The sequence below is a fragment of the Purpureocillium lilacinum genome, assembly GCF_023168085.1.
Source record: "Purpureocillium lilacinum CBS 284.36 DNA, scaffold_7, whole genome shotgun sequence".
NCBI classification, from domain to species: Eukaryota; Fungi; Ascomycota; class Sordariomycetes; order Hypocreales; family Ophiocordycipitaceae; genus Purpureocillium; species Purpureocillium lilacinum.
Genome location: NW_027072117.1, coordinates 341,884 through 359,738, shown reverse-complemented (window position 1 = coordinate 359,738; position 17,855 = coordinate 341,884). Strand labels below are relative to the sequence as shown.

The 17,855-nt window shown below is 58.5% G+C and overlaps 6 protein-coding genes across 6 annotated transcripts; 4 read left to right on the top strand and 2 right to left on the bottom strand.

Annotated features, from left to right (window-relative positions):
- Nucleotides 1-418: 418 nt before the first annotated feature.
- On the top strand, nt 419-2,020 carry PLICBS_009021 (uncharacterized protein; the record flags this gene model as incomplete). Its single annotated transcript, XM_018327807.1, has 1 exon — nt 419-2,020. The coding sequence occupies one exon, from the start codon at nt 419-421 to the stop codon at nt 2,018-2,020; it is 1,602 nt and encodes a 533-aa protein (XP_018173523.1).
- A 71-nt stretch (nt 2,021-2,091) lies between these two features.
- On the bottom strand, nt 2,092-4,025 carry PLICBS_009020 (uncharacterized protein; the record flags this gene model as incomplete). The annotated part of the gene is made up of 6 exons (XM_018327806.1): nt 2,092-2,794; nt 2,846-3,031; nt 3,092-3,144; nt 3,200-3,259; nt 3,322-3,419; nt 3,476-4,025. The coding sequence occupies 6 exons, from the start codon at nt 4,023-4,025 to the stop codon at nt 2,092-2,094; spliced, it is 1,650 nt and encodes a 549-aa protein (XP_018173522.1).
- A 710-nt stretch (nt 4,026-4,735) lies between these two features.
- Nucleotides 4,736-7,291, top strand: PLICBS_009019 (uncharacterized protein; the record flags this gene model as incomplete). Its single annotated transcript, XM_018327805.2, has 1 exon — nt 4,736-7,291. The coding sequence occupies one exon, from the start codon at nt 4,736-4,738 to the stop codon at nt 7,289-7,291; it is 2,556 nt and encodes an 851-aa protein (XP_018173521.1).
- A 1,041-nt stretch (nt 7,292-8,332) lies between these two features.
- On the top strand, nt 8,333-11,684 carry PLICBS_009018 (putative NRPS-like protein biosynthetic cluster; the record flags this gene model as incomplete). Its single annotated transcript, XM_018327804.2, has 3 exons — nt 8,333-9,305; nt 9,377-9,452; nt 9,524-11,684. 3 exons carry the CDS (start codon nt 8,333-8,335, stop codon nt 11,682-11,684), a joined length of 3,210 nt encoding a protein of 1,069 aa, XP_018173520.2.
- Nucleotides 11,685-11,800: 116 nt separating this feature from the next.
- PLICBS_009017 (uncharacterized protein) lies at nt 11,801-14,046 on the bottom strand (the record flags this gene model as incomplete). The annotated part of the gene is made up of 5 exons (XM_018327803.2): nt 11,801-13,619; nt 13,677-13,736; nt 13,799-13,830; nt 13,885-13,914; nt 13,993-14,046. 5 exons carry the CDS (start codon nt 14,044-14,046, stop codon nt 11,801-11,803), a joined length of 1,995 nt encoding a protein of 664 aa, XP_018173519.2.
- Nucleotides 14,047-15,104: 1,058 nt separating this feature from the next.
- PLICBS_009016 (uncharacterized protein) lies at nt 15,105-17,765 on the top strand (the record flags this gene model as incomplete). The annotated part of the gene is made up of 1 exon (XM_018327802.2): nt 15,105-17,765. One exon carries the CDS (start codon nt 15,105-15,107, stop codon nt 17,763-17,765), a length of 2,661 nt encoding a protein of 886 aa, XP_018173518.2.
- Between the last annotated feature and the right edge of the window lie 90 nt (nt 17,766-17,855).

Here is a 17,855-nt window from a genome sequence, read left to right as displayed (position 1 = left end):
GGCGGCGCATTGTTTGTTCGCCGCCGCTCTGGGGTTTGGAGCCATGCGACCGGATACAATGGATGAGCGTGATGCTATGTTCGGTTGGCCGCGGTGTCCGTCCTGCCGTTTCTCGTCTGGTGCTTCGTGCGAACCCCGGATTCTTCGACTATCGCGATGGCGATCGTCAATGTTACACGCGGGTGAAGCTGCAGGACGGGATGAGTTTCTTTGCTGGATGCGACGTCGACGGGGATCGGCACCGGACTACCTCCGGTCGTGTCAATCAGGGTCCAGCGCTTAAATACTCGCCAAACCGCCGGCCAATCTTTGTATGGAAGCTTGTCAGACAGGCTGGTTCCACGAAGCCACTGAGCACTTCTCCCTTCAATTGACCAAGAGCTCTCGGAAAGCGACTACCAGTCAGACTCGATCCAAAATGAAGTCGCAAGTTGCCCTTACAGCCGTAGGGCTGGTTGGCGGCGCCACTGCCGCTTCCGAGCCTCTGCTGCCGCTTCCTCCCATGGGCTTCAATAACTGGGCCCGCTTCATGACCAACATCACCGAGGGCATCTTCGTCGACGCCGCCGAGGCTCTCATCAAGACTGGCCTGCGCGACGTCGGCTATAACCGTCTCAACCTCGACGATGCCTGGTCCACCATGGAGCGCGCCGCCAACGGCTCCATGGTCTGGGACTCCAAGAAGTTCCCCAAGGGCCTCCCGTGGCTGACCTCGTACATGAAGTCCAAAGGCTTCATCCCGGGCATCTACACCGACGCCGGTAGCCTCTCGTGCGGCGGCTACCCCGGTGCGCTCGACCACGAGGAGATTGACTGGAAGGACTTCAAGGCCTGGGGCTTCGAGTACCTGAAGATGGACGGCTGCAACCTGCCCGACGGTGGCGAGCCCGTGTACCAAGAGGTGTACTCCCGCTGGGGCAAGCTCATCACCGAGGACCCCGAGGCCATGATCTTCTCCGACTCGGCGCCCGCGTACTTCTCCGGCGCGGACAACCTGACCGATTGGTACACCGTTATGGGCTGGGCGCAGAAGATGGGCCACCTTGCACGCCACTCGGCCGATATCCAGACCTACCCCAAGGGTAAGTCGTGGCCCAGCATGATGTACAACTACGACCAGCACGTCCGCCTGGCGCGCTACCAGAGGGTCGGCTTCTTCAACGACCCCGACTTCCTGAACGTCGACCACCCGTCGTACACCCTCGACGAGAAGAAGAGCCACTTTGCTCTGTGGTGTACCTTCAGCGCGCCTCTGCTGCTCAGCACCGACCTCACGGCCATCACCAAGGAGGAGGTCGAGTACCTCTCCAACAAGGACCTTATCGCCATCAACCAGGACAAGCTCATTCAGCAGGCCACGCTCGTCAGCCGCGACAGCAACTGGGACGTGCTTTCCAAGGATGTTGAGAACGGCGACCGCATCGTCACTGTCCTCAACAAGGGCGCCTCGGCTGGCAGCCTCACCGTGTCGTGGGAGCGCGCCGGTCTGTCCACCAAGGCTCTCCGCCGCGGCAAGGACGTCTCTGTCAAGGACCTCTGGACGGGCAAGACGACCAAGGTCGACGCCAAGAGCGGTGGCATCACTGCGAGCAACGTCCCGTCGCACGGCACTGCCGTCTTCCGCATCGCCAAGTCCGTCAGCCCCGTCACTCCCACAGGTCTCATCTTCAACACCCTCAGCATGAAGTGCCTCACAGACGACAAGTCCGGCAAGGTCAGCTTCAAGGCTTGCGACGGTTCCGATGGACAGACGTGGCAGGTGCGCCGTGACGGCCACATCAACAGCCTTCTCCGCCCCGATGAGTGCATCGTCGACGCCGAGGGCAAGATTCTCTCGCGCCACTCGGGCTGCCACACCGACGGATGGAGCTACGCCGTCTCTGGCAACCTGATCAACGGAAACTCGGCAAACTGCCTGACTGAGGCTGCCGATGGTACTGCGACCGCGACGAAGTGCGGATACGAGCTTAATGAGCAGGTCGTTGCTCTGCCCGTTGGCGTGACGGTCAACGAGAAGTAGGGTGGTCTGCACCTAATGTAGTGCGCTTTACTTTCTGCAAAATAAATGGCAGCGATTTCGAATTGAATATTCTAGTACACGAAAATAAAGTCCTCGTTCTTGAGGTCCGTGACATCGTCAAATGCCTTGTCCCCCACTGCTTCGTCCAAGTGGTTAAGCACCTCGCCTTCCGCCGCCTCTTTGTGCCCGGCCATGCTCAAGTCTTGGATGTGCTCGCTCTTACCCAGAGCTCTGCGCTTGGCGGCTTGCTTCTTGTTCAGGAGCCAAATGAGGCCCATGCCCAGTACGATCAGCACTGCTAGCACGATGAACAGCGCCAGGTTCGTCTTGACGCCCCGGTCGTAGCGCGGCTTCTCGCTTGGCTTGAAGAGGTGCGGTCCGACGACGTTGCCCGCGCTGGCGCCGACGAAGAGCATTCCCGTGGTGACCTTGCGCTTGGTGTCTCCAGCTGTGTTCTGGCCTGACCACGAGTAGATGAGTGGCGAGATGCCGGGGTAGACGGAAATGATGTAGTAGCCGACGAGGAGTACGGCGCGGTCGCTCGGCTCGCGGCCTACGGCGAGAAGGATCGCCAGGCCGGCGATGGGGGGAAGACAGAGGAGTAGGAGGACGGGCGACTTCATGCGGATTTTGTTGGACAGCCAAGCGCCGCCGAGGGTCGCAATCATTTGCACTGCTCCGAAAGGGATGTTGAACAAGATGGTGGTGAACTTGTCGAAGCCAAACGACTCAATGATGAGGGGCCCAAAAGTCGAGATGCCTCCGCTAGGGACACTGTCTGATGTTAGTACACGCACAAGTAGATCTGTCCAAGGGGGCACGTACGATATCACAAACATGAGGAAGAACCACAGCCAGGTCTTCGGGTCCAAGACCGCTTCGAGCACATGGTCCCACTTCCAGATCCCGGATCCAATGCCCATCTGGTTCATCCGCAGGCGCTCTACCGCGATGAGCTTCTCCTCTTGATTGAGGAACTTGGCCTCCATCGGCGAGTCGGGCATGAAGATGCTAGATTGAGTCAGCGTCGGCTACAAGTAACTATCGATGCAATCGCACAGGGAAACATACAACATGACCACGGAAAACGCGACTGTGATGCAACCGCAGAAAAGGAAGATGATCTAGATGTAGCGGGTGAGCCTCGACGGTCGCAATGTAACGAGGACCAACACATACCTGATACGGATGCAAGTGCGACTGGATATGGCCGAGGCCATATGTCAACAGGCTTCCCAGCTACGTGGCGCCGGAATTAGTACGCCATGAACTGTGCATGCCGGCCGGGAGCTCCCTCTCACCATATTGACGACGCCAAGCATAGAGTACCACGAAGCGTTTCGAACCGTCTGCTCTCGTCGCCTATACCACATTTGCACGATGGCGATGAATGTAGGTGCTGAACATCGTCAGTCTTTTACATCGACGGATACTGGATGGGAATCCTCGACTTACCAACCGATGCCTCAAAAGCACCCAGCAGCAGCCGTGCTGCCATCAGCCCTCCAAAGTTCGTCGCCGCCGTCATGCCACACAGCACAGCACCCCAACAAAACACCATGACTGCCGAGAACTTGCCCACCGGGAACTTGACCAGGCCCCACGCAATCAGCGGTTGGAAGACGAGCTGTGCCAGGTAGACAATAGAGCCGAGCCACGAGAACTGGTCGCCGACGAGATTCGTATCCTGGATAATGCCGAAGACAGAGGCGTAGGAAAGAGTCGTCTTGTCTAGCGATTGAAGGCAGTAGACGAAGAGCATGATGGGAAGGAGGCGCATGTCTATCTTGCGGCGGACGCGGTCATTGTCGGCGGGTGTAACCACGACCGGGTGGTCAGCCTGCTTCAGGAACTGCGCAGCCTTGTCTCTGAGCTTCAAGTGGTCGGTCGTGGTGGTGTTTGGAACGGCTGTAATGCCATCTTCTGCAGCGTGACCATCGGCAGGGGCATGCTGTCGAGCTGCCTCTAGGTGAATGCTGTCTGCATTCTCCTTGCTGGGATCCATCTTGGAAGAAATCAGCTGGGCAGCTGCTTTGGAAAGAAATGTGGCAGTGCTGAAAGTTGGTAACGGTTGAGCTCGAAGGCATCAACTTGTCAAAGCCTGGGACGTCGCCACCAGACAACAGGCGCTGTTGCCTCCTGTTTATATCCACGTCGTCTAGTGGCGCACGGAGAGAGGCCCGGCACGGCGTAGGTCGACTCGGCAAATGGGACGGTCCCCGACTCCCCATGGGGATTCCATTTGGGGTGAGCGTTGGCCAAAACCTGGGGTCGAAGAGGCGGGGGGCATGTAAGCGGCAGTGGTGGGTTAATGCAGCCACCGGACATGTTTTGCTTTCTCCGATCGGATTTGGCTCGATTTCTCCGCCAGATCCTGGGCGAGACACACACCAGCGTTAGCCACGCTTCAATTCACGCAATCGGGTCTTGCAGGCTAAAAAGGCAATTGTGTCCGCCACGCGGTCTATTGTCCGCGCTGGCCGGACATTTTCCTCTTTGTCCGGGTCGTCATTCGGCAGAGCTCCGTTGCACCGGAACGAGAGCCCGACCAGGGCAGCGTGATTTGGCATTTGATGCAGGACTCCAGAACATCATGTTTTATAAATTCACAGTGGCCTGTCGCGCTTACTGAGCCAATGCATGCCAACTTTTCAACCAACAGTCAATTCTTCCCCAAGTTGACGCTGACCAGACGCCAGCGAAGTCTCATTCACCATGCCTCAAAAGGAGTATGCCCCTGAAGCTTGGGCGTTAGAACCCGCGACGGACTCGTCAACACCCAAGATCAGCCTTCGCAACAACGACAAGACAAGTGCTTTCACCTTCACGTTGGAAGCGATACGCACCAATGTCTTCAGGACCACCTTTACATCAGACACTCACCTGCTGCCGCCGCACCCTAGCATTCCCCGGCAGGCCCTGGAGTCACAGCTGAGCCCTGGCTCGGCCACCGTCGAACAGACAGACAACAAGAAGAGCTTCCGCTTGGGTGATGTCTCTGCCTCTGTCGACTGGTCCGATGGCGCGCCTCTCGTCACAATTAATTTGAAGGGTTCTGAATCTGCCCTACACGAGGATGTGCCGCATCGCTCTTACGCCGTCAATGGCGCTGGCGTCGCGCATTATTCGCGCTACAGGCGGAATACCCTACACGTCGGACTCGGCGAGAAGGCGGCGCCCATGGATCTCTCTGGCCGGCGCTTCCAATTGTCCGCCACGGACAGTTTTGGCTACGATGTCTACCGTACAGACCCTCTGTACAAGAACATTCCGTTGCTCATCAACGCCACGCCGTCAGGTTGCATTGCGCTCTTCTCGACTGCACACACCCGCGGAGAGTATTCCATCGGCGCGGAGATGGATGGTATGTGGGGACACTACAAGGTCTATAGACAAGACTATGGAGGCCTCGAAGAGATCATTATTGTCGGCAAGACTCTGAAGGACATTGTCGGCACTTATGCACAGCTCGCGGGCTTTCCGCTGCTTGTGCCGCGATGGGCATTCGGGTACCTCTCCGGTGGAATGAAGTACTCAATGCTCGACGACCCGCCAGCTTCAGAAGCACTGCTAGAATTGGCGCGAAAAATGAAGGAGTACGATATTCCTTGCTCGGCGTACCAAATGTCGTCTGGCTACACAGTGGCCGAGACGCCGCCGAAGACCCGAAACGTCTTTACCTGGAATCGCCATCGCTTTTCGGACCCTGAAGGCTTCATCAAGGAATATCACAAGCTCGGCATGCGACTTATTGCCAATGTCAAGCCCTATGTTCTGGCGAATCACCCCGAGTATGGAAAGCTGAAAGCGGCCGGTGCCTTGTTCAAGGACCCCCGGACTGGCGATACTGCCGTGACCCGGCTTTGGAGCGCTGGCGGCGGCGAGAGTGGCGAAGGCGGCCACATAGACTTCACATCGGCGGCGGGCTTCAAGTGGTGGTACGAAGGGGTCCGTCAGCTTCGACGAGAAGGCATTGACTGCATCTGGAACGACAACAACGAGTACACAATCACCGACGACGAGTGGCAGTGCGCTTTAGACGAGCCATCTGTTCGCGACGCATCGGATACGGCCAAGGCTCGTCCGCAGGTCGGACTTTGGGGTCGCAATCTGCACACCGAGCTACATGGCAAGGCCTCACACGACGCCCTCCTCGACGAGGATCCCGACTCGCGACCTTTTGTCCTCACTCGCAGCGCCACGGCCGGCACTCTTCGGTACGCTTGCAGTTCCTGGAGCGGCGACAACGTGACGTCTTGGCCTGGAATGAAGGGCGCCAACGCCATTGCTCTCAACGCCGGGTTCAGCCTTATGCACTGCTACGGCCACGACGTCGGCGGCTTTGAAGGTCCCCAGCCGAGCCCTGAGCTGCTCGTGCGCTGGGTGCAGCTCGGCGCCATGTCGCCTAGATTCGCAATCAACTGTTTCAAAACGGGCGGGGACAATAACGTCGGCGACGTAATTGAGCCGTGGATGCACCCCGAGGTCACGCCGCTTGTCAGACAGGCCATCAAGAGGAGGTATGAAATGATCCCCTACCTGTACTCGCTCATGCTGGTCAGCCATCAAGAGGCTGTGCCGCCGCAGCGATGGACTGGCTGGGGCTATGAGGCAGACCCAGAGGTGTGGACGAACAAAACAATTACAGACGGAGAGACACAGTATTGGCTTGGCGACGCGCTGCTCGTGGGAGGTGTGTATGAGCCAGGTGTTAGCCAGGCATCGGTCTACCTTCCAAAGGCAGGCGAGGACGACGAAGGTTTCATCAACATCAACAGTCCGTACGAGCACTTCGAGGCCGGGCAATGGGCTACGGTCGATGCGCAATGGCATGGCGCTGGCATACCCATCCTCGCCAAGGTTGGCTCCGCCATACCAATCGGTCGGGATGCGCAAGTGCTTTCGCCCGGCGAGAAGGAGAATGTCGCAAGCTTGCCTTTGGACGACTACCGGGGTGTCGAGATCTTCCCGCCACCCAAGGGTAAGGGAGTGGATGGCAGGTGGTATAAGACTACCTGGTACGAAGACGACGGCGTGTCGACGGTACAGAAGAACAGGGTGTCCAGCTACACGATTGCGTATAGGGTCAAGGGGTCGGTTGTGGAGGTAACTTTTGCAAGAGACGAGAGCTCTGGGTTTGTTGCCCCGTGGAAGACCCTGACTATTTTCCTCCCAGTGGGCGACATGAGGGACCTAACTATCGAGGGCCAGGATGTGGAGTTGGTGGGCACAGATAAAGCCGGACGCAGGTCGTTTCGTATCGCGGTGTAGATAGGGAGAGCGCGTGGCAGATGGATATGTATGCATGATTATCCTAAAGGGAAGAGAATACATTTTATGGCTCTCTTGAATCAATGCGAGCAAAAGTTCGACAAAAGGAGTGGCCCCGTTCTGCCGGCCAGTCAGACTCGTCCTCCCGACGGCGAGTGTAAGCGACTTGTGTCACCAGTTCGCTGCGTTGGTACACCATGCTGCGGGCCGGAGCTGCATGTCTCAAAGTGCATGTCTCTGCCTAACGATCGTGTAAAGACATGACTGGGCGCTGCGAGAGGGGATTGGAGAAGCGGCCCAGCAGGTGCGCAGCGACGATTTGTCAGGCCAATGCTTGGGTGCCGCTGTCCATTTGATACTGTTTCGGCATCACGCTCGCTGCGTTTTACGGGGTGGCATTGACAGCATGTACTGCGAGCTTCACTCGAAATGAAGGGTGCAGTGCTCGTCTCCAGCATATGACAGACAGCCTCACTGTAAGCAAGCAATCGCGACTTTCTTTACGAATGCTACGCTGTCACTGATCAACATCAACGAAGGTACCAAGACACAGGATCCTACGAATGATGAATGCATAGTCAGCCAGCCACAAGTCTGGACCGGTCTGTCAGGCTGTCCCCGCGCGTCTACAATGTCTCAGGCTGCTCTGACTATTCACAACGGCGTGGCCCTACATGTACGGCCCCGTTGTGTACATGTACGGCCCTTCATGTCGGCGCCGGCGGCGTGCCTCCCCGCAAGTCGTGCCATAGGCCAGATATCCTGCATGTGCAACTTGTATTTTGAACGTTGTACACTCATCCATGGAAGTCACACCTAGATCGTCCGTATGATTGCGGCAATATCCTTGTCAGTGCGGCTGATGAGGACTGAAGCGAGGGGGGTTTTGCATGCCGTATCTCATGCAACATATATGCCAACGAGTCGCCCTCTACCGCTCGTCTCAGTAATTCTGCTCACAGCGTCAGGCAGACCTATCTTGATACCATAACCACGGAAACACTGACGCCGAAGAATACACCGGGCACCTCAACTGATAAGATGGGCAACGTCGAAGTGTGCGCCGAGGCCATCGACGCCCCAGATCAATTCTTGGAGCCAGACTACGGGCGCCGCCTTCTTGTCAATGTCGTGGACGGGCGCGCAGCCAGTGAGCCGGACCGACCATTCGCTCATGTTCCCGCAACCAGCGACCCTAAGGATGGCTGGAAGCCTGTCACATACAGGCAGCTCTCGAATGCGGTCAATCATCTCGCGCATGAGCTCTTGCAGCGAGCTGAGAATCAAGACACCCCAAGCGGCGACTTCCCCACGGTAGCTTACATCGGGCCGAACGACGTGCGGTATCCAATCTTTATGCTCGCTTGTATCAAAGCGCATCACAAGGCTTTCTTCATCTCACCCCGGAATAGCGTCGAGGGGCAATTGTCACTCTTCAAGGCTACTAATTGTAGCATGCTGTATTTTGCTGAGTCGCATCTTCAGACAGTCCTGCCTTGGCTTGAGCGATACCCCATGCGGGTCGTGATGGCTCCAAGCCCTGACATCTGGCTCCAGTCGACCGCGGCTCCAATTGTCTTCAAAAAGACATTTGACGAGGCGAAATGGGATCCTCTAGTGGTGCTTCACACGAGCGGCTCTACTGGAATTCCGAAGCCGATTGTCATGCGCCAGGGCGGTTTGGCGATTGCCGATGGACTTCGAAACGGTCCAGACTTGCACGGAGCCCCGTCTACGTGGGTGCACTGGGGTGGTGCGAGCAGGTTCTTCCTGCCAATGCCATTGTTCCATGCAGCTGGAGTCGCAGCCATCGCCTCGACGGGCATATACTACGGCGCGGGCCTGGTGCTGGGCATCACGGATCGGCCCCTTACCCCAGACATGGTTGTGGAAAGCCTGAAGCATTCCGGTGCGGACGGTGCCATGCTGCCGCCTTCTATAATCGAGGAGATAAGCCATATGGAAGAGGGCGTAGAGGCTCTTGCCGCCCTGAAATACGTCGGCTTCGGCGGAGGTCGGTGCACGAGGACGTCATGCGGAGACTGATAAGCTCACCAATGCTAACATGTTTTCTTCTGCCCACAGGAAACCTTGCCGCTGCTGCGGGTAGCTCGCTTGTGGAACGAGGAGTCTCCCTCAGCAACATGATTGCCTCCACAGAGTACGTTGAGCGCCACGCCCCGTGCTCGTCTCTCCATTCCTCAGTCAGGCTAAAGACGCTGACATCACTAGGTGTATTCCATACATCTTGCACTACCAGACCGATCCCAAGCTTTGGCAATACTTCATCATCAATTCAAAGGACATGGGCACAGACTTCCGACCCGTGTCTTGGGATGCCGACGTCTTCGAAATGGTCCTATGCCGCGACGACCCCAAGGAGCCAGGCCGCAAGGCCGTATTCTACACCTTCCCAAACAAGACGGAGTGGTCAACTGGCGACCTCTTCAAACCTCACCCCACTCTTCCCGATCACTGGATGTACCACGGCCGCGCGGACAACGTCATCGTCTTCTCGAATGGGGAGAAGTTGAACCCCGTCACCATTGAGGAGACGATGCTCGGTGACCCACGAATCAAAGGGGCGCTGGTCGTCGGCGATCAAAAGTTCCAGCCTGCACTGATTCTGGAGCCTCACGTTGCGCCAGCGGATAAAGAAGCGGCGGATGCGCTGATCGAGGAGATATGGCCGCTCGTGGAGCAGGCGAACAAAGACACGGTCACGCACGGTCGCATCGCCAGAGAACTTGTTGTTCTGTCGGACCCAGCGATGCCCTTCTTACGGGCTGCGAAAGGTTCCGTGCAGCGAGGTCCAACTGTTCGCGAGTACAAAGACTTCGTCGAAGAGCTCTACTTAAGAATGGATGAAGGGGTGGAGATACAAGACGCAATTGGGCTAGATCTCTCTAGCAAGGAACACCTGGCTCAATCCATCGTGGAAGTCATACACGCCAGGATCGGGAACGAGAGAGTCGGCCCAAGCACTGATCTCTTCGCCGCTGGCATGGATTCTCTCCAAGTCATCAGCCTCTCCAAGATCCTTCGCTCGAGCCTCGAGGCAGCTGGTGTCGCCGTGGATCAGAACACGGTAGCCCCCCGAGTTATATACGCCAACCCGACTCCGACGGCCTTGGCTGACCGACTCTTTTCTGTCGCTCATGGCGAGGACCATGGCCAGAGTGAATCATCGCGCGAGATAGAGGCGCTCGCGGATATGGTCTTGAAGTATACCACCGACCTGCCCGCGCCGAATGGCAATCAAGCCGACCCTTTGGATCAGGACCAGACTGTTCTCATCACTGGTACAACGGGATCGCTCGGCGCGTACATGCTCGATCGTCTCGTATCGAGCCCGAACGTTAAGAAAGTCATTGCACTCAACCGTGGCGAGGACGGCGGACGGTCCCGTCAGCCCGCCTTCAATTCCGACCGAGGCTTGACGACGGACTTTTCCAAGGTCGAGTTTCTCGGCGTCGACCTCTCCGTGCCAACTTGGGGACTAGAGCAAAGCAAATATGATGAGCTGCTGGAAAGTGCGGATCGGATCGTGCATAATGCGTGGCCGGTGAACTTCGTCATCAGTGTGTCCTCATTCGAGCCATTCATTCGAGGAGTCCGACATCTGGTTGACTTCGCCAGTCGGGCCGCCAAGCGCGTGCCAATTGTGTTCATATCGAGTATCGGTACAGCAGATGGGTGGACCTCGGGCGAGCCAGTGCCGGAGAAACAGTTGAACGACTTGACTCTTCCGCACATGGGCTACGGGCGGTCGAAGCTAGCCGGCAGTCTTATCCTCGATGCTGCAGCGGAGCGCTCCCGTGTACCGGCGGCGACAATCCGGGTCGGGCAGATCGGTGGCCCACGAGGCAAGACGGGCATGTGGAATCGCCAGGAGTTCATTCCGAGCCTAATCGCCAGCTCAGTTCATCTCGGGGTTCTCCCTGACAGCGTCGGACCGATTGACGTAGTGGATTGGACGCCTGTAGAGGACATCGCCGGGTTGATCCTCGATGTTGTTGGAGTCACGGCACCGATGCCCGTGTCAGACATCTCGGGGTACTTCCACGGCGTCAATCCATCGGCGATAACCTGGACCGAGGTAGCCAAGGTGCTGCATGAGTTTTACGGCGGACGGATCGAGAAGATTATTCCCCTGGAGGAGTGGGTGGCCAGACTGGAGGCGAGTGCCGATGACGCAGACGTCGACGCGGACAGGAACCCTGCGATCAAGTTGCTGGACACCTATCGCGGCATGGTCGAGGCTAATCGCGCCGGACTGGGCCATGTGTACTTCGACATGAAGCGCACGGTGGAGAAAAGCCCTACCATGAGGAACTTGGGACCTATTGACGCGGAGCTGGTGAGGAATTGGTGTGAGCAGTGGAAGTTCTGACGGACGCGAACTGTATCGTTGTGGATTCGAGGGATCAACGAAGCGCATGGTGAGCCGCAACAGCCAGACTGGTGCCCTCTCTCGTGTGGTGAGCCAACATGTGGTGTGGAGGGCTACTATTGCGCCGCAAATGCCTCTGGCCCCGTCCAGCCAAAGCCCATGAACTCGTCAGCGCCACTCAGGGCCTCAAGTAGTATCCCGTCCAACCAGCCCGCCTCAGTAGCAGACGACGAGAACAGTGTCAGCCCAGGAAAGTCCCATTCAAAGACAAATTGGTCCGGCACGAACGCGTCTGCATCACCGGAGTCGTCCACGTCAGGCCTTCCCGCTGGCATCCGAGTGCCTCTCGCACGTCCCGTGACCAACGGCGAGGGCTGATTTCCATCCAGAGCGTGCGAGTACTTTTCGATGCCCGTTCGCAGGAGCTGCAGGTACAGCCTCCCCGTTCCGCTTCTGTGCCCGCCGGCCATGTCCCCCCCTGCGGCGCTTAGCTCGTCCAGGAGCATGTTCCCGCACGACACGAGGTCGTGACCCCAGTGCTCGCCGCGATCCGGCTCTGGCAGCAGGATGGACAGCTTCAGAAGCAGCAGGTAGCAAAACACGCACTTGGCCCATACAAAGTCCATTGCGTAGCGGAGGTTGAGCAGGTATAGTCGCGGCTCCTCGACAATGATGTCAAGATGCTGCCGCAGCGCATCCCTCGCCATGCGCAGCAAGTCCTTTTGCGTCGTCGTCATTAAGCTCACGTCCTCGACACCAGTCGTGCGTACCGCCCGGCAAAGCGCCATGGTCACGCCCCAGCACCGCTGCACCTGCAGGTTTAGCTTCAGCCAGGGGGCCTGCGGGTCGCCACTTGCATCGTAAATGCGTGCCCAGTCTGCAAACCAGACGTCCAGGTCCATGATTGCATCGCGCACGTCGTCCATGATGGCTTGATCGCTGCCATTGCCGGCGATGACGCGCCGCGGGTCGGACAATGTGGCTTGGATCCTTGCCCGAAGCGAGTTTAGCTCAATCTGTGGCCAGAGGCAGAGGTCTTGCTTCGCTGAGGTAGGGCGATGGAGTAGCACTCGGCATCGGCGAACGTTGCCGGTGAGCTGGAGCGATAGGATGTCGCCGGCATCGACATGAAGGATGTGCCCCATGACGAGGATAAACAGCCACGTCCGCGTCTTGCGCATCAGCATGGGCTCATTTGTCATTGGTGTCTCAGAGCGCTGCCACTCGCTACTGAACGTCTGACTCATAAGCTCATCATACGCTTCTGGGAGGCCGATGGTGAGAGCCATGCGCGTGGCGACTGATACCAGGAGCGACCGCTCGGACGTGTAGCACGCGCGCACCAGCAGCGCCTGCACGGTCTCCAGACATGCCATCTCGGGCATGACCAGCGCCGCGTTGAGCAGCCGCCGGATGTGAAAGTTGAGCAGCCGCCAGTGCTGCGAGTCGGTACCCGCGAGCACGCGACAGCCCACGGTGCATATTGCGCAGAAGAGGATGCTGCTTCGCGAGCGGACACTCTGCGGCGTGTCGAACAAGGGGTCGAAAACGGGGACATAGCGGTCCGAGCCGTGAAAGAATGCCTCGAAATAGACTCGCGCCTGTTCCGGTGAAAGAAGCCCTACGTCGATAAAGTCGGGGAGAGACACGGCGACAGTGTCAAAATGCGAGGCGCGTCGGGGAGGCAAAAAGACTGATTCCGGCGAGCCGGTCGCCGCGTTCTGAAGCGTCGTCGCATCGGGGGCCGTGACTGTAGACAGCGGAGAGATGGCAGAATGGCCGAATGTTTTGTTCGAGACCTGTGAGCCATCCGGACGGATCGATGTTAACACTTCAGCACCTGCGTGCTCTGCTGCAATCGCATCGCTGGCGTCGGACTGGGACTGCAGCTGGGCCTTGAGAGAGCCGAGCTGTGTCTCCAGCATCTCAATCCGCCTGTTTCCGTCAGCGAGTTTCACACAAGACACGATTGGGACTGTGCCGTGCGCTCACATCTGCTGGGCATCTTTCGGTCGCTCCTCGAACGCACACTCCTTGTTGAGAGCACGGCAGCTGCCACGGTCAGCTCGGTCCGACGGCAGATCTGCCCACAGGCGCGATCATGGTCTCCTTACCGTGAACATGGTCGTTTGCCGTCGCATTTCGCCTTGCGCTGTCAGTCAATCCGTAAGCACACGCAGAAAAGTTCCCCGACGCATACTTTGGAGTATCGGCAAGAGCCACAGGCAGTCTGCACGGAAGCCGCTCGTCAGCGTGCAAGATCGCAAAAGTGCGGGGAACCCGGGGTTTCCCATCGAAAATGGCTTACCGGTATTCTCCTCTTGCGAACCTTGGCTGGCGAGCCACCGGTGGTCGCACGCATGGCTGCACGTCACCATGTCCCGTCATGTGCCGATCGAGCCCTCGCTTCACTCGTCCCGGGGACCGGCAAAGTCGGCGAAAGCAAATCTGGGGTCGAGACGCGGCTGCCCGGTATCTAATCGCTAATGACAGGCCTCGATGCCATGCAGGTGCCAGTCAGCGCAAGCTCCAACGCCGGCTCGATGGCCGTCGCGTCCAGAGACCCTGATAATGCAGAAGTGAGGTTACAGCGAAGGATGGATGGCGCCCCAGGTCAGCACTCCACAGTCATTAGTCCACCAGTGGCGGTCGTCAATCTGCACCAACGTGGCTTGGAACCCTCCAACGGCAGGCGACCTGGGGTGCTGTGCCTCCCGTGTGGAGGCAGGAACCAGGTGCCAGTGCTTCTCCGCCTTTTGGCACGTCAGAAGGTGGTACGCTAGCGAGGCTCGGAGCGGGGTGGAGGTGCTTCTCCAAATGCGGAGGTTGTCAACCGAGATTCCTCGTTTCTCAACGGGCATCGCCAGTCTCCCGCGTCATCAGGAGTCTCACATGGAATCTACGACGCCACCATGCACATCCTATTTGGTTCTTGGACGAACTTTAAAGAGTAAATCTGCATCCAGCCGTCATCTTCACTGCATATCAAAAGCCAATTCAACCTTCAAGCTCGCGTACCTGACTTGGCCCGGAGCTCGCGCCGACGACGGGCGCAGATTATGCGGGGAAGACGCCGGACAAGGCCGGTTGACCCCCACATGGCTGGCATTGGCCCTGGCACAGACCTATCGTCCGCCCGGTTCCTGATCCGCGGTCGAGTCGCTCGTGGAAGAGCCAACCGGCACTCAGTGCAACCCAGTTAGGCCGCGAGCCAGGACCCTATTCTGCGCCGCTTGTTAGTTACTGCCTCCGTCACGACATGGATGGAACGTAACGTTGTAACCCCGGAGCACCTTGACGTTCTATATCACGGCTCGTCGCCCCGGACGTTGTGTCGACATGCCACGCGCTTCGTCTCGACGGTGCGTCTTTGAACAGCAACTCTCGACTGGACCCTGAATCTGGGCGTCTCGTGTCAGCATGCTCGGACACGCGCTCGCCGGCGCTGCCCTCCTGGGCCTCGCCTCGTCCAACCCCATCGTCGCACAAGCAGGACAACGCGTCGCGATCCCGAACTGGGACCTGCAACCCGCAAGCGGCGTTCATGGATCGCTGGACACAGTGTCGAAGCCGGGCCACGACACTTCATCATGGCACCACATCCCGCTCCCGAGATGCACAATCCTAGGCTGCCTCCTCGGCGCGGGCGTGTACAAGGACTCGGAGATTTGGTTCTCCGACAACATGAACAAGTTCGACTGGGGTCAATTCCTGCAGCCGTGGGTGTACCGCAACGAGTTCGCGCTCGCTGGCAAGGCCGGCAAGGGGCAGCACTACTTCCTCGAGACCAATGGCATCAGCTCGCGCGCCGATCTGTACCTCAATGGCAAGAAGATTGCGGACAAGGCGGCACAGGCGGGTAGCTTTGGTGGACACACGTACGACGTCACCTCGCTCGTCGGAGAGAAGAACGCCCTTGCCGTCAATGTCTATCCGTCCGACTTCAACTACGATCTCGTGCAGGGATTTGTTGATTGGAACCCGCACGCACCGGACAATGGCTCGGGCATCTGGCGCGACATCGTCGTCAAACAGACGGGTTCCGTGACGATGGGCCCCGTGAGTGTATCGGTCGACATGGACGTACCCGTCGAAAAGAGTCGCGCCACGGTTACCGTCCGTGCGACGGCGCGCAACTTGGAGGACCACGATGTCAAGTTCGTGGCGCGATCTGTCGTCAAGGACCCCAAGGGTTGCAAGGCGCTCACCGAGGACAAGACCATAACACTGCGCGCAGGCGAGACGCAGACGGTTGCGATTGTGCACCGCATCGACAAGCCCCAGATCTGGTGGCCCAAGACATGGGGTGCCCAGCCCCTGTACACTTCGGCGCTCACGTTCACCGTTGACTCGAAGCTGTCTGACACCTCGAGCCAGCGCTTCGGTGTGAGGACCGTGACTTCGCGCCTCAACTCGTACAACGACACCATGTTTTCTGTCAACGGGCACCCGTTCCAGGTCGTCGGCGGTGGCTACTCGCCCGACCACTTCTTCCGATGGGACGACAATGGCAAGCGCTGGGAGGACATTGTGCGATACTCGCTGGACATGGGCCTCAACACCATCCGCCTCGAGGGTATGATGGAACACCCCCAGCTGTACGAAATCGCCGATGAGATGGGCATGATGATTATTGCGGGCTGGGTGTGCTGCTCGAAGTGGGAGAGCTGGGAGTACAACCATGAGCTGCAGATTGATCCTGTGCCGCTCTGGACTGACAACGACTACGACACGGCCAACGCGAGCATGCGACACGAGGCGTCTATGCTGCAGCCTCACCCGAGCATGCTCGCCTATTTCGTCGGTAGCGATTTCTGGCCAAATGACCGTGCCGTAAAAATCTACGTCGATGCGTTGAAAGGTGCCAGCTGGGAGGTGCCGATTATCGCCTCTGCCAGCAAGAGAGGTTTCCCGGCGCTTCTCGGCCCCGGCGGCATGAAGATGGATGGCCCTTACGACTGGGTGCCTCCGAACTACTGGTATGATACGGAGCCGTCCGAGGACCGGCTAGGCGCTGCCTTTGGCTTTGGGTCCGAGCTGGGCGCCGGCGTGGGCACCCCGGAGAAGGGTAGCCTCGTGCAGTTCCTCACTAAGAGCGAGATGGAAGATCTCTGGACCAAGCCGAACAAGAACATGTTCCACATGTCGACAAACATGTCCTCGTTTTACAACCGTAAGATCTATAACGAGGGTCTCTTTCAACGCCTCGGCAAGCCCACCTCGCTCGACGACTATCTCCTCAAGGCGCAGATCATGGACTTTGAGGCAACGCGCGCACAGCACGAGGGCTATGCCTCGCAGTGGAACGCCAAGCGGCCCGCCACCGGCACCATCTACTGGATGCTCAACAACGCGTGGCCCAGCCTGCACTGGAACCAGTTCGACCACTACATGCACCCGGCGGGCTCCTACTTCGGCACCAAGGTCGGCGCGCGGCTCGATCATGCCGCGTACGACTACGTCCGCCAGAGCGTGTGGGTGATTAACCGCTCGCTCGCCAAGGGCGGAGCGCGCACCGTCGACGCCGAGCTCATGGGCCTGGACGGCAAGGTCCTCGACAAGCAGACGCTGCGCATCAACAGCAAGGCCAACACTGCTGCCAGCGCGGGCAAGCTCAAGGGCGTGAGCAAGATCAAGGGCGTTGCGTTCCTGCGCCTCGTGCTCAAGGACGGGGCGGGCAAGACGCTGAGCCGCAACGTGTACTGGCTCGCCAACGCGGGCGGCGTGGACCAGCTGAACTGGCCCAACTCGACGTGGTATCACACCCCCGTGAGCAAGTTTGCTGACTTTTCGTCGCTGTTCTCGATGAAAGCCGCGCAGGTGTCGCTCACCAAGGGCAAGGCGGGCGGGGACGGCTCGCACGGGCTCGTCCTGGAGAACAAGGCGCGCGTGCCGGCTTTCTTCGTGCGATTGAACCTCGTTGACGCGAAGGGCGCGGACGTTAATCCCGTTGTCTGGTCGGATAACTATGTGACGCTGTGGCCGGGCGAGAAGATGGAGCTGGACGTCAGCTTTAGAGGGCCTGGAGCCAAGGTGCAGGTTAGCGGCGGCAACGTCAAGGCCGCAGAGGTTTCGTTGTAGATTGGACGTCTACCCTTCAAGAAATAGGTTCTAAGTTATAATACAAAGCGTGTCATGACAATGTCCGTGTCCGTGGAGAGTGGTTTTTGG